Source organism: Mustelus asterias, chromosome 17 (assembly GCF_964213995.1).
Source record: "Mustelus asterias chromosome 17, sMusAst1.hap1.1, whole genome shotgun sequence".
In the NCBI taxonomy this organism is placed as follows: Eukaryota; Metazoa; Chordata; class Chondrichthyes; order Carcharhiniformes; family Triakidae; genus Mustelus; species Mustelus asterias.
The window spans coordinates 46,393,790-46,410,155 of NC_135817.1; the positions used below are offsets into that span (position 1 = coordinate 46,393,790).

The following is a 16,366-nucleotide window of genomic DNA, read 5'->3' on the forward strand; positions in this document are numbered from 1 at the left end:
CTGCAGCAGGATGAATACTGCTTTAAATAGTGTATTGCAGAGACAAAAAAGAGACAGGTGAGAAAAGGCTAATAAAAATGTGAAAATTGGAGAAAACAAACAGAAATGGATAGATAAAAGCCACAAAAAAGTGGTTGGAGGAGGGAAGAACAAATCAAGAAGTGGAGAGAAAAAGAGACATGCACACAGGTGTTTCACTGGGGTTATCAAAACTCAATGGGTGTTCGATGAATGTGAAATGGATCCCAATGACTTTGGATAAAGGACCCTCACAATACAAACACAAAGGTCTTGGTTATCTCAAACTCTCAAAACGTGAAAAGTCACAACATAAGATGTGGACTTTGCACTTGTAATAGGTCACATGGATAAGACCGCAGAGCTGATTCTTGCTGCCTAAAAATAGGCAATAACTATGGCCATCAGAAAGCCACTGAACTGGCTGAAGTCAACTAAACAACCATGGTAATAAACAGTAACACCATTAAAGCAGGGATTGGACTGTCTACAACCTGTCCCAACTTAAGTTCACATTTAAATGGAGACAACCATTCTTGTGGGTAGGAAAACACAGACACTTCAGATACGAACAATTTGATCACGGACAATAAGAAAAAACATTCTTTCCTTGATGCTTTACAACAGTCAATGTCAGCTATGAGAAAAACAGATCATATTGTAGTAAATTATTTTATTAAAAGACAGAAACAGAATGACATCGACAAATGCAGAAAATTAGAGTACATAACTCTTAGTATACAGTGCCTATGATGTGATATGCCTGGCTACAGATTGAAATAATCTGATAACCTCTCGGTCTCTACTCCGCCTCCTTACCTCACCCTGAACCTATTTGGAGAAACCATGTGACACACAGACGAGTTTAAAAATCAATAATTAAAACTGGGAGAGAAGAAATTTCGTCAAAGCTGAGGAAAGTGGTCATCCACCTTGAAAAGCACTAGTGAATTGGATCATCTTGTGTAAGGAAGCTTTGAGCAAAGGCAGGTTTCAATTTTGTTTTAAATATTACTTGCTCTAGTGTTTCAAGATTCTTCTCTAGTAAAACTAGGTGTGTCCACCCCGAGAAACAGGTTCTCTAAAGATTCAATCATTTCTAAGACATTCACATATTCCAAGCATGTCAAAGGTATGAAACATTGTTAGGTTTCAAACAAATATTGTTGCAGCATGAGTCAGCTAGATTAAGCATCTAGATAAATACCAGCACAGATTAACAGTGTGCACTATTTTACAGCTACAAACTAGATTTTGGCAGTATCAATGCAACATTATGAACTCGATGGGAACTATCTAAGATGCTTTAAGTTTGTGATCAGAGTGGAGCAGTTTTGAAGGGATAGAGGAAAATTTGTTGGTGCTACAACTTCATCTTTTTAATTGTTAAAATTTCTATCCAATTACCTTTTAGTTGCTTCTGCTTATTAATTAAATGCCGTATAAAACAGGTAGCTAAAAATGATTTTTGTTCTAAAGAGGATCCAACAGAAATTATTGGCAAAACATGTGTGTATGTGTTTTATATATATATATAAATATAAACACACACACATAAATGTTTTCCTTTAAAATAAAAGGTAAACATGCATGTGGAGGGATTTTTACAGAGAAAGGACATATTCTTTGTGGAGAGTGGAAAGGGTATCATTGAAGAATCATATTTGCTCAGTATTACATGATAGATTGCATAATAATGACACTGAAAAAAATCACTGAACCTGCACATCAGCAGAAACAAATATGTAAATCTGATACATTTCCTATACATGCCAGAAAACTTTTGGATTTTTTTTTGCAAATACTGTACATCTTTGTAGTAATATGAATACTCCATAAATCAGACTTTTTTTTCAGTTCCATGTTTTTATTGGAAAATAGAACAGTAAAAGGCACTCAAACAACAATGAGCCAAGTCAAATGATAGTTCATTTTACTTAGGTCACTTCAATTAAATTTTCTGTCCACAGACACAATGCAAGATTTTCTTTAGCTTTGTCCGAGTCCAGTTTGAGATTACTCACAGGGACAGTGTCATCTGTCCAAAGTTGTTTCAATGCTTCCAAATGGGACCAAGAAAATCTCAAGCCATGAGCCTGTATAGAGGATGACAAAAGTTAATAATTTTTGAATAACAATTTCAAGTAAATGAAGCAGCTTCTTTACTCAGTGTACAGTTTGAGTAATAAACTATATATAGTAGTTCTAAAATGTAAATTATGAAATGCAATAAAATTCAAAGAAAGCACCAGTGATTGAAAGAGGAAATGCTGTAATAATCAGCATTTATACTACAATCACAATCTAATGTAAAAAGTATACAAAATTTCACACAAGACAAATGTATTTTTAAATAATGAAATGTGTTTTACAGATAATTAACATGTAATGAGGCAGTTGAATGCTATTAAGATTTAATTTCCTCTATTAGAATGATGGCATATCTATATCATGAAAATTCATGTCAGATTAGCTATATTGATTTATTTCAAAGAATGACAATGACCAAACAACCATCAATGTGATGCAAAAAACTAAGGCGTCACCACCAGTTTAAATGTTAGATACCATACAGGGTGCAAGGCATTGTTCTTTTCTCATCCCATTTTACAACTATTCCCCTAAGATCTTGAAATTATTTTAAAAGGAGATAGCAGTAGCTTATTGTTGTCCTAATTGTAAAACACATACAAAAATGATGCTAAAATTAGGTGTCACTCAAAGATTGAGGCAGAATGAAAACATCAGCAGTCTGGTCCAGGTACAATCTTTTATAGGACTGTCTCCATGACCACATTGAAGACCCGAAGTAGATAGAATCTAGCATACTCTACGCCATCCTTCAATTACGTTTCCATAGAATCTTAGAACTCCTATAGTGCAGAAGGTGGCCATTCGGCCCAACGACTCTCTGACAGAGTATCTTACCCAGGCCCTCTGCCTGCCCTATCCCCGTAACCTCATGCATTTACCATGGCTAATCCATCTAACCTATGGGGTAACTTAGCATGGCCAATCGACCGAACCTGCACATCTTTGGACTGTGGAAGGAAACCGGAGCACCTGGAGGAAACCCACGCAGACATGGGGAGAATGTGCAAACTCCACACTGACTAGATAGTCACCCGAGGCCAGAATTGAAGCCGGGTCCCTGGCACTGTGTCACTGTGAAGCATCTATATCAATTCAGAGTTTTGTACTTTTGGATTGACACAACAATTTTCACTCCCAATGGATTTGTACAATTCAAGACTCTTAATTCCCTATAATCTGGAAACTGTCTTTCAGAGATGGATGATCTGAGGATTACAGAACTCTGAATTGATAAAGACCAAACTTAATTAGGGAGTGCATACGGCATGCTAGATTCTATCTACTTCGAGTCTTAAAGAGATGGGGCCACGGAGATAGTCTTGGAGGCTTGGGCAGAGAGATGGCAGATGGAGTTTAATCCGGACAAATGTGAGGTAATGCATTTTGGAAGGTCTAATAAAGATAGGAAATATACAGTAAATGGCAGAACCCTTAAGAGTATTGATAGGCAGAGGGATCTAGGCGTACAAGTACACAGGTCACTGAACGTGCAACGCAGGTGGAGAAGGTAGTCAAGAATATCATGTTCAATTCTGGTCGCTACACTACCAGAAGAATGTGGAGGCTTTGGAGAGGGTACAGAAAAGATTTACCAGGATGTTGCCTGGCATGGAGGGCATTAGCTATGAGGAGAGGTTGGAGAAACTTGGTTTGTTCTCACTGGAACGACGGAGGTTAAGGGGCGACCTAATAGAAGTCTACAAGATTATGAGAAGCATGGACAGAGTGGATCGTCAGAAGCTTTTTCCCAGGGTGGAAGAGTCAATTACTAGGAGGCATAGGTTTAAGGTGCAAGGGGCAAGGTTTAAAGGCGATGTACGAGACAAGTTTTTTTACACAGAGGGTGGTGGGTACCTGGAACACGCTGTCGGGGGAGGTAGTGAAAGCAAATACGATAGTGAGTTTTAAGGGGTGTCTGGACAAATACATGAATAGGATGGGAATAGAGGGGTATGGTCCCCGGAAGGGTAGGGGGTTTTAGTTCAGTCGAGCAGCATGGTTGGTGCAGGTTTGGAGGGCTGAAGGGCCTGTTCCTGTGCTGTAACTTTCTTTGTCCTTTGTCTTGTAAACAAGTGTGCAAACAACATTTGATAGTGCCTAGGCCAGAGCTCTGATATTTTCATTCTGCCTCATTCCTTGAGTGACACCTAACCTACTTACAATAACCTGTTTATAAGACTAAATGCAATTTTATGCTACTTTGAAGTGCCTGATACTAAACTCCTATGGACTGCAATACTTTAAATAGATTTAAATAGAGACATAAAGTACAAATCATAGGCACACTGAACATTGCAATATACAGAAATATAATGGTCAATAATTAGGATCTATATTCTTCCCTAGATATAGCTCTGGAGATAAACATAGCCGTATCATTCTATTCCATCTTTTGTATCAATGTCTCTTTTAGTGCGTTATCCCTTATACGAAGAAACTCGTATGAGTTTCCTGTTGCCAGATTTTCAGAGGAATCACTGCATCTTTCCAATATCCTTAATTTTTTTTCTTAATTTGTCAGGATGTGGGTGATGCTCAATTCTTATAGTCAGTTTCTCAGAAATTATTGGATTTCATAAATATAGTGACACATCAAAAATAGAAATATATAGTCAATGGTACACATGCAACTCCCAGGAAATTCCAAATATTTATATTGGTGCAATCGTCAGAAATTAAAATATACAAACCATTCTCATCTAGCATAGAATATTTCTTAATTAGCAACCATCATTGCAGCACGGCAACACAGTGGTTAGCACTGCTGCCTCACAGCGCCAGGGACCTGGGTTCAATTCCGGCCTTGGGTCCTTGCCTGTGTGGATTTTGCACGTTCTCCCCGCGTCTGCACGGGTTTCCTATGGGTGCTCCAGTTTCCTCCCACAGTCCAAAGATGTGCAGGCAAGGTTGATTGGACATGCTAAATTGCCTCTTAGTGTCCCAATATGTTAGGTTAGGGGGATTTGTTGGGTAAATACATGGGGTTACGGGGATAGGGCATGGATAAGATGCTCCGTAGGAGAGTCGGTGCACACTCGATGGGCTGAATAGCCTGCTGCACTGTAGGGAACTGTGATTTGAATTCTGTCTAATAACGAAACAAACATAATCCACATACTTAGAACAAGCAGGGGTTCAAATAATCCAGCAATAGATTAATGAAGGCTTTGTAGAAGACCAAAACTGCTAACAATGATAAATAGAGCTGCAGTTTCTTCAGAATTCCCACATTCTACCAGTTTTCAAACTACTTTGTAAATCAGCTGAATGCAACCTTGCAGGGAATTGATGCAAAACCTTACTAAGTGAATAATTTTGAATTATATTGACATCCATCAACTACCCTCAATGCACAAGTGCAAAATACTAGATTGAAGTGTTGACAAGTGTTTGCCAGAAGTGCTGATTCACTTTGGCCGCCTCCTACAGTTCCCACTGCCGCAGAAGCCAATCTTCTACCAATTTTATATAAAGATGGAGGTTTTGTGGTGCATCCTTATCTGAGCCAAAACTCTGGGTTCGACCCAACTCCAAGGCTTGATGGCTAAGGAAGGTGCATTCATAACATATCCAAACAGGTTTATTATCAACCTGCAAATCTTTCCTACAGCAGGTTGTAAGAGTGGGAACGTCTCCTGGTCAGCAATCTTCAGAAGGCAACGGCGAACCACTGCAATACCTAGCCAAGAATAAACATGGACCAACACAGATGTCCATGGTCACCAATCTCCTTTCAGGACATGGTACCCAAGAGAGAGAGAGCGCGCTATCAAGAAATGGCTCAGCACATTTGATATAGCAAAGACCAGGGGCCCTGAGAACATCCCAGCTGCAGCACTCTAGAACTAGCCACATTAAGTCTATCTAGTGCAGCTACAACACTGGCATCTATCCGTGAAAGCAGAAAATTGCTTGGTTATGTCCTGTCCACAAAAAGTGGGACAAATACAACTTGGCTAATTATGACCCCATGAGTCTACTTCTAATCATCAGCAAAGTAACAGAAGGGTTTGTCAACTGTGCTGTGAAGAAGCACCTACACAGCAAAAACAAATTAAATGTTAAAGACCAGGCCCGGAATTCTCCCATCCTGCAAAGTCATGGAGGTTTACAGCATGGAAACAGGCCCTTCGGCCCAACTTGTCCATGTCACCTTCTTATAACCCCTAAGCTAGTCCCAATTGCCCGCGTTTGGCCCATATCCCTCTATACCCATCTTGCCCTGTAACTGTCTAAGACGCTTTATAAAAGAGAAAATTGTATCCGCCTCTACAACTACCTTTGGCAGCTTATTCCAGACACTCACCACCTTCTGGACCCTTTTGTATCTCTCCCCTCTCACCTTAAATGCCCTTCAGTTTTAGACTCCCCTACCTTTGGGAAAGGATAAGAACATAAGAAATAGGAGAAGGAGTAGGCCATCTAGCCCCTCAAGCCTGCTCCGCCATTCAATAAGATCATGGCTGATCTGATAGTGGGTTCAGTTCCACTTACCCGCCCGCTCCCCATAACCCTTAATTCCCTTAATGGTTAAAAATCTATACGTGACTTAAACACATTTAATGAGGTAACCTCTACTGCTTCATTGGACAAAGAATTCCAAAGATTCACTACCCTCTGGGAGAAGAAGTTCCTCCTCAACTCAATTCTAAATTGACTCCCCCGTATTTTAAGGCTATGCCCCCTAGTTCTTGTTTCCATTGTAAGTGGAAATAACCTCGCTGCTTCTACCCTGTCTAGCCCCTTCATTATCTTATATGTCTCTATAAGATCTCCCCTCAACCTTCTAAACTCCAATAAGTACAGGCCCAGTCTACTCAATCTCTCCTCACAAGCCAAGCCCCTCATCTCTGGAATCAACCTGGTGAACCTTCTCTGTACCCCCTCCAAAGCTAATATATCCTTTCTTAAATAAGGGGACCAAAATTGTACACAGTACTCTAGGTGTGGCCTCACCAGTACCCTGTACAGTTGCAGCATGACCTCCCTGCTTTTATACTCCATCCCTCTCATGATGAAGGCCAACATTCCATTTGTCTTCTTGATTACCTGCTGCACCTGCAAACTGAGTTTACATTAGCCAACTCCGCCCTCATCCTATTGTAATCCCCCTTGTTCAAGCAGAGGACACTGGTTTGGGACCCTACTTTCTCACCCTCCATCTGTATTAGAAATTCAACCATATTGTGATCACTCATTCCAAGAGGATCCCTCACAAGGAGATCATTAATTTTACCTGTCTCATTGAACAGGACCAGATCCAAGAAAGCTTGCTCCCTCGTAGGTTCTGTAACATACTGTTCGAGAAAACTATCGCAACAGCATTCTAAGAACTCTTCCTCAAGTCCACCGCGTCCGACTTGAGTTGACCAATCAATATGGAGGTTAAAATCCCCCATGATTATTGCTGTTCCATTTTTACATGCATCTGTTATTTGTTTGTTTATAGCCCGATATTGACTATCTAGCTAATCGTGCCCCTCATTATTTTATAGACCGCTATAAGATCATCCCTAAGATCCCTATAAGATCAATCCCTATAAGATCATCCCTAAGCCTCCTATGCTCCAGCGAAAATAAGTCCCAGTCTATCCAACTTCTCCTTATAACTCAAACCATCAAGTCCCGGTAGCATCCTAGTAAATCTTTTCTGCACCCTTTGTTCTATAACTCTCCCCAACGCCCTACCATTAACTGAGTAAGTCCAGCCCTAGTTCAATCTACCAAAATGCATCAACTCGCATTTATCCAAATTAAACTCCATCTGCCATTCATCAGCTCACTGGCCCAATTGATCAAATCTCGTTGCAATCCCAGATTACTTTCTTCACTGTCCACTATGCCAATCTTGGTGTCATCTGCAAACTTACTAATCATGCCTACTAAATTCTCATCCAAATCATTAATATAAATGACAAATAACAGTGAACCCAGCACCGATCCCTGAGGCACACCGCTGGTCACAGGCCTCCAGTTTGAAAAACAACCCTCTACAACATTCCTCTGTCTTCTGTCATCAAGCCAATTTTGTATTTAATTGGCTACCTCACCCTGAATCCTGTGAGATTTAACCTTATGCAACAATCTACCATGTGGTACCTTGCCAAAGGCCTTGATAAAGTCCATATAGACAACATTGACTGCACTGCCCTCATCTAGCTTCTTGGTTACCCCTTCAAAAAACTCAATCAAATTTGAGAGACATGATTTTCCACACACAAATCCATGCTGACTGTCCCTAATCACTCCTTGCATCTCGAAATGCCTGTAGATCCTGTCTCTCAAAATACCTTCTAACAACTTACCCACCACAGATGTGAGGCTCACCAGCCTGTAGTTCCCAGGTTTTTCCCTGCAGCCCTTCTTAAACGAAGGCACAACATTTGTCATCCTCCAATCTTCAGGCACCTCACCTGTGACTATCGATGATTCAAATATCTCTGCTAAGGGACCTGCAATTTCCTCCCTAGCCTCCCACAACGTCTTGGGATACACTTCATCAGGTCCCGGGGATTTATCTACCTTGATGCACTTTAAAACTTCCAGACCTCATTCTCTGTTATATGTACACTCCTCAAGACATCACTATTTATTTCCCCAAGTTCCCTAACATCCATGCTTTTCTCAACTGTACATACTGATGAGAAATATTCATTTAGGATCTCACCCATCTCTAGTGGATCTGCGCATAGATGACCTTGTTGATCCTCAAGAGGCCCTACTCTCTCCCAAGTTACTCTTTTGCCCTTTATGTATTTGTAGAAGCTCCTTGGATTTTCCTTTGCCTTATCTGCCAAAACAATCTCGTGCCCCCTTTTTGTCTTCCTGATTTCTCTCTTAACTTTACTCCTACACCCTCTATACTCTTCAAGGGATCCACTTGATCCCAGCTGCCTTTGCATGTCATATGCCTCCTTCTTCTTTTTGACCAGGGCCTCAATATCCTGAGTCGTCCAGGGTTCCCTACTTCTACCAGCCTTGCCCTTCACTCTAAGAGGAACGTGCTTACCCTGAACCCTGGTTAACACATTTTTGAAAGCTTCCCACTTACCAGACATCCCTTTGCCTTCCCACAGACTCCCCCAATTAACTGTTGAAAGTTCCTGCCTGATACCATCAAAATTGGCCTTCCCCAATTTTTAGAATTTTAACTTTTGGACCAGACCTATCATTCTCCATAGCTATCTTAAAACTAATGGAATTATGGTCACTGGTCCCAAAGTGATCCTTCACTAACACTTCTGTCACCTGCCCTTCCTTATTTCCCAAGAGGAGATCAAGTTTTGCCCACTCTCTAGTCGAGCCATCCACATACTGAAATGAGAATACACTCTACAAATGTCTCTCCATCCAAGCCTCTAATAAGAACATAAGAACATAAGAAATAGGAGCAGGAGTAGGCCATCTAGCCCCTCGAGCCTGCCCCGCCATTCAATAAGATCATGGCTGATCTGAAGTGGATCAGTTCCACTTACCCGCCTGATCCCCATAACCCCTAATTCCCTTACCGATCAGGAATCCATCTATCCGTGATTTAAACATATTCAACGAGGTAGCCTCCACCACTTCAGTGGGCAGAGAATCCCAGAGATTCACCACCCTCTGAGAGAAGAAGTTCCTCCTCAACTCTGTCCTAAACTGACCCCCCTTTATTTTGAGGCTGTGCCCTCTAGTTCTAGCTTCCTTTCTAAGTGGAAAGAATCTCTCCACCTCTACCCTATCCAGCCCCTTCATTGTCTTATAGGTCTCTATAAGATCCCCCCTCAGCCTTCTAAATTCCAACGAGTACAAACCCAATCTGCTCAGTCTCTCCTCATAATCAACACCCCTCATCTCTAGTATCAACCTGCTGAACCTTCTCTGCACTCCCTCCAAGGTCAATATATCCTTCCGCAAATAAGGGGACCAATACTGCACACAGTATTCCAGCTGCGGCTTCACCAATGCCCTGTACAGATGCAGCAAGACATCTCTGCTTTTATATTCTATCCCCCTTGCGATATAGGCCAACATCCCATTTGCCTTCTTGATCACCTGTTGCACCTGCAGACTGGGTTTTTGCGTCTCATGCACAAGGACCCCCAGGTCCCTTTGCACAGTAGCATGTTGTAATTTTTTTCCATTTAGATAATAATCCAATTTGCTATTATTTCCTCCAAAGTGAATAACCTCGCATTTGTCAACGTTATACTCCATCTGCCAGATCCTCGCCCACTCACTCAGCCTGTCCAAATCTCTCTGCAGACCTTCTACGCCCTCCACACGATTCACTTTTCCACTTTGTGACGTCTGCAAACTTTGTTACCCTACATTCAGTCCCCTCCTCCAGATCGTCTATATAAATGGTAAATAGTTGAGGCCCCAGTACCGATCCCTGCGGCACACCACTAGTTACCATCTGCCAACCAGAAAAGCACCCATTTATTCCGACTCTCTGCTTCTTGTCGGATAGTCAATCCCCAATCCACGCTAACACCCTACCCCCAACTCCGTGTGACCCAATCTTCTTCAGCAACCTTTTGTGAGGCACCTTATCAAACGCCTTTTGGAAATCCAAAAACACCGCATCCACCGGTTCCCCTCCGTCAACCGCACTAGTCACATCTTCATAAAAATCCAACAAGTTCATCAAGCACGACTTTCCCCTCATGAATCCATGCTGCGTCTGCTTAATCAAACCATTCTTATCCAGATGGCTTGCTATTTCTTCTTTAATGATGGATTCCAGCATTTTCCCAACTACAGACGTTAAGCTAACCGGCCTGTGTTACCCGCCTTTTGTCTATTTCCTTTTTAAAACAGCGGCGTAACATTAGCCGTTTTCCAATCCGCCGGCACTACCCCAGAATCCAATGAATTTTGATAAATAACCACTAACGCATCCGCTATTACCTCTGACATTTCTTTCAGTACCCTGGGATGCATTCCATCCTATGCCTGTCCCAGTCAATGTTGGGAAAGTTAAAATCTCCTGCTATTACCACCCTATTTTTCTTGGAACTTGCTCACCGATGTTCCGCTCCTGACCTCATGATAGCCTTGGTTCAAACACAGGTAAATGAGTTGAATTCTGAGGGTGAGGTGAGAGTATCTGCCTTGAACCAAAGTCAATATTTGACCAAATGTGGCATCAAGCAACCCTAATAAATTGAAGTCAATGGGTATTAGGAGAAGGATGGTATGGTTTTTGAAAATCTATCATCTCGGTCCCACAACATTGCTGCAAGAATTCCTCAAGGTATTGTCCGAGGCCTAAAGATTTCCAGCAATTTCATCAATGGCCTTCTCTCTATCATAAGGTCAGGATCAAATTCTCTGGCATGTCTCAAGTTCAATATTCAAGACAATGTTCAATATGGACTGATGTGCAATTTCGCAGGACAATTTCAGATGTGTATACACCAAGCAGGGATGTCATCAATTATCATTTTGTTTATGTTAAAAAGCTATAATGAATGGTCATCAGCATGAAATGCTAATTCTGTTCCTCTCTCCACAATTATTGCCTGATCTGTCGAGTAATTCAGCATTTTCTGTTTCAGAATTCCAGCCTCTGTAGTATTTTGTTTTTGTTTAAATAGGACAGCATTGAACAAAGAACAGTACAGCACAGGAAACAGGCCCTTCGGCCCTCCAAGCCTGTGCCGCTCCTTGGTCCAACTAGACCAATCGTTTGTATCCCTCCATTCCCAGGCTGCTCATGTGACTATCCAGGTAAGTCTTAAACAATGTCAGCGTGCCTGCCTCCACCACCCTACTTGGCAGCGCATTCCAGGCCCCCACCACCCTCTGTGTAAAAAAACGTCCCTCTGATATCTGAGTTATACTTCGCCCCTCTCACCTTGAGCCCGTGACCCCTCGTGATCGTCACCTCCGACCTGGGAAAAAGCTTCCCACTGTTCACCCTATCTATACCCTTCATAATCTTGTACACGTCTATTAGATCTCCCCTCATTCTCCGTCTTTCCAAGGAGAACAACCCCAGTCTACCCAATCTCTCCTCATAGCTAAGACCCTCCATACCAGGCAACAACCTGGTAAACCTTCTCTGCAGTCTCTCTAATGCCTCCACGTCCTTCTGGTAGTGCGGCGACCAGAACTGGACGCAGTACTCCAAATGTGGCCTAACCAGCGTTCTATACAGCTGCATCATCAGACTCCAGCTTTTATACTCTATACCCCGTCCTATAAAGGCAAGCATACCATATGCCTTCTTCACCACCTTCTCCACCTGTGTTGCCACCTTCAAGGATTTGTGGACTTGCACACCTAGGTCCCTCTGTGTTTCTATACTCCTGATGACTCTGCCATTTATTGTATAACTCCTCCCTACATTATTTCTTCCAAAATGCATCACTTCGCATTTATCCGGATTAAACTCCATCTGCCACCTCTCCGCCCAATTTTCCAGCCTATCTACATCCTGCTGTATTGCCCGACAATGCTCTTTGCTATCCGCAAGTCCAGCCATCTTCGTGTCATCCGCAAACTTGCTGATTACACCAGTTACACCTTCTTCCAAATCATTTATATATATTACAAATAGCAGAGGTCCCAGTACAGAGCCCTGCGGAACACCACTGGTCACAGACCTCCAGCCGGAAAAAGACCCTTCGACCACTACCCTCTGTCTCCTATGGCCAACCCAGTTCTCCACCCATCTAGCCACTTCTCCTTGTATCCCATGAGCCTTAACCTTCTTAACCAACCTGCCATGTGAGACTTTGTCAAATGCCTTACTGAAATCCATATAGACGACATCCACGGCCCTTCCTTCATCAACCGTTTTTGTCACTTCCTCAAAAAACTCCACCAAATTTGTAAGGCACGACCTCCCTCTTACAAAACCATGCTGTCTGTCACTAATGAGATTGTTCCATTCTAAATGCACATACATCCTGTCTCTAAGAATCCTCTCCAACAACTTCCCTACCATGGACGTCAAGCTCACCGGCCTATAATTTCCTGGGTTATCCCTGCTACCCTTCTTAAACAACGGGACCACATTCGCTATCCTCCAATCCTCAGAGACCTCACCCGTGTCCAAAGAAGCGACAAAGATTTCCCTCAGAGGCCCAGCAATTTCATCTCTCGTCTCCCTGAGCAGTCGAGGATAGATGCCATCAGGCCCTGGGGCTTTGTCAGTTTTAATGTTCCCTAAAAAACCTAAGACTTCCTCTATTGTAATGGAGATTTTCTCTAACGGGTCAACACCTCCCTCCGAGACACTCCCGGTTAACACGCCCCTCTCCTTCGTGAATACCGATGCAAAGTATTCATTTAGGATCTCCCCTATTCCCTTGGGTTCTAAGCATAATTCCCCTCCTTTGTCCCTGAGAGGTCCGATTTTCTCCCTGACAACTCTTTTGTTCCTAACGTATGAATAGAATGCCTTAGGATTCTCCTTAATCCTGCCTGCCAAGAACATCTCGTGACCTCTTTTTGCCCTTCTAACTCCCCGTTTGAGTTCTTTCCTACTCTCTCTGTATTCCTCCAGAGCTCCATTGCTCTGTTGCACAACATTGCACAACATTGGTTGTGGAACAGTCCCCAAATTTACTGGTAACAAGCTATGCGAAGGAATTAGGGCCTTGGATGAAATAAAAAGTCTATTGGCAGATCATAGAAATCATAGAAACCCTACAGTACAGAAAGAGGCCATTCGGCCCATCGAGTCTGCACCGACCACAATCCCACCCAGGCCCTACCCCCATATCCCTACATATTTTACCCACTAATCCCTTTAATCTACGCATCCCAGGACACTAAGGGGCAATTTTAGCATGGCCAATCAACCTAACCCGCACATCTTTGGACTGTGGGCGGAAACCGGAGCACCCGGGAGGAAACCCACGCAGACATGAGGAGAATGTGCAAACTCCACACAGACAGTGACCCAAGCCGGGAATCGAACCCAGGTCCCTGGAGCTGTGAAGCAGCAGTGCTAACCACTGTGCTACCGTGCCGCCCTAGATCTAGAAGGATTGGTGAAAAAGATTCATGTGGAATATTGATTGGTGCAGAGTTACACAAACAGGCAGAGGTAATTTTACTTGTTCATTCACAGGATGCGGGGATGACTGGTGAGGCCAGCATTTATCATCCATCCCTAATTGCCCTCAAGAAGGTGGTGGTGAGCCACCTTCTTGAACATTGCAATCCACATGGTGCAGGCATACCGACACTGTTATTAGGCTAGCGACAGAGAAGGAATAGTGATACAGTTCTGAGTCAGGATGGTGTATGATTTGGAGAAGTTTCCCATGCAACTTCTGCCCTTGCCCTTCTAGATGGTAGTGGTCGCAGGTTTGGAAGGTGCTGTCAAAGGAGCTTTGGTGAATTACTAATGATACACACTGCTGCCACTGTGCGTCAGTAGTAGAGGGAGTGGATATTTAAGTTGGTAGATGGGGTGTCAATCAAGTGATCTGCTTTGCCTTTGATGGTGTCGAGTTGTTTTTTTGAGTGTTGTTGGAGCTGCACTCATCCAGGCAAGTGGAGAGAATTCCATCACACGCCTGACTTGTGCCTTGTAGGTGGACCGACTTTGAGGAATCAGGTGAGTTACTCACCGCAGAATTCCAAACAAGTTCTTTAAATACTAATATAACACATGCAAACTTGTTTCACCTTCTCTATCACATGCAAGAAAACAATTCAATTTTAATAAAAATCATGGTTAAATTATGCCCACTAGCTGAAATTTAATCTGCTGTCACCTTTAAAGCAGTTTCCCTTTGTGAAAGCATTCTGCATGAAGATGTGTCTAGAAAGCACTGATGTCTACCACATAATTAATTAGAAACACTGAACAGACTACTATTAACATTTGCTAAAGCGTAAGCAGCCACATGCAGTATTAACTTGCTGTGACTGTCTTAAGACACTTCTGTTAAACAAAGCTCACTTGCAGCCCCCAGTGGCAAGAAGGCAGTATGTCAGGAGCTTCAAATTCCCAAATATTTGGGGTAAAAAACCTGATGTTTTGGTCGATTCATTGGTGTTGGTCCATATCTAAATGGCTTTCCTATGAATATTCAGATAACAGATTGCAACAAAAGGGAAATTACATTTTTATCAGATCTAAATTAAAATTTGTTTCTGGTTTCTGATATTTCTACGTAATGTTAATATTGCAAAAAGTAGCTGGACTACTGTTAATATTTAATGTAAAACAGCACAGTTTTGATACTGTCACAATAAAATCTGACCTATTTCAATTAACAGTGATTATGGTTTGCAGTAATATCAAAAGGATATTGAGACAACTGAAAATGTAACATTCTTTTCAGTGCTGCCCTCTCCTTTTGTCTCCTTTTTTCAAGGTTACACGAGAGCAGCATTTCCCAAACTGGATTCTGCAGAACTCTGGCGTTTATTAGGATACACCCAGAGGGATCTGTGACAGGTCTAGCCACTTTAAATCTGAAAAAAGCTGTTTCCAGCTTGTCCAATCTATGGTGGTTTTCACACTGTGTTGGTTACAGATAGGCCTAGCAGCAGCCAATGCACGGAGAAGCTGGCCTATGACTGGACATAGGAAATAGCAGCAAAGTCAGTATTCGAGGTCCCAGGCAAGGGCATGACAAGACAATGGGGTGTGAGGGGTAGCAGCCTCAGAGGACAGGAGGGCAAACAGCCATGGAGCAATGGAGAGAGATAGGTGAGAGAGTGTGTGCGCGCGCGTGTGTGTGAGCAAGAGAGAGGTGTATGAAGTGTGAGAGAGAGCAGGAGGTGGGTGTGTGAGTGTTTATGTGACAGAGGTAGGAGCGTGAGTATGTATGTGTGCCTTTGTGTGAGGGAGAGAGGTGGAAGTGCGAGTGTGAATGTCTGAGAGAGAGAGAGAGGTGGGAGTGTGTGCATGAGAGAGAGAAAGGTGGGTACGTATGAGAGAGGTCGGAGCACGAGTGTGAATGCATGTGTTTGAGAGAGAGAGAGAGAGAGGTGGGAGTGACTGTGTGTGTGAGAGAGAGGGAGAAATGACTGAGTGAGTGAGCGAGCGAGAGGGAAAGGCCAGACTGTGAATTATGTATGCACGGTTTGTGAGAGGTGGGAGTGTGTGTATGTGAATGTGTGTTTTTGAGAGAGTTTGAGAGAGGTGAAGGTGGGAGTACGTGTGTGTTTGTGAGTGTGAGAGAGAGGTGGGAGTGCAACTGTGAATGCATACATTTGTTTGAGAAAGAGAAGTGTGAGTGTGTGTGTGTGTGTGTGAGAGAGAGAAAGGTGAGTGTGAGAGAGAGCTGGGAGTTAGTTT

General features: G+C 42.7%; 1 protein-coding gene across 4 annotated transcripts in view; it reads right to left on the reverse strand.

Moving 5' to 3' along the window:
- Positions 1-676: 676 nt before the first annotated feature.
- riox2 (ribosomal oxygenase 2) overlaps positions 677-16,366 on the reverse strand; it is a 38,910-nt gene continuing 23,220 nt past the window's right edge. For all 4 annotated transcript variants that reach the window (XM_078232564.1, XM_078232561.1, XM_078232565.1 and 1 more), the window contains exon 10: positions 677-2,114. In XM_078232564.1, coding sequence (XP_078088690.1) covers positions 1,956-2,114 — 159 coding nt within the window. In that variant the 3' untranslated portion in view covers positions 677-1,955. The remainder of the gene's footprint in view (positions 2,115-16,366) is intronic.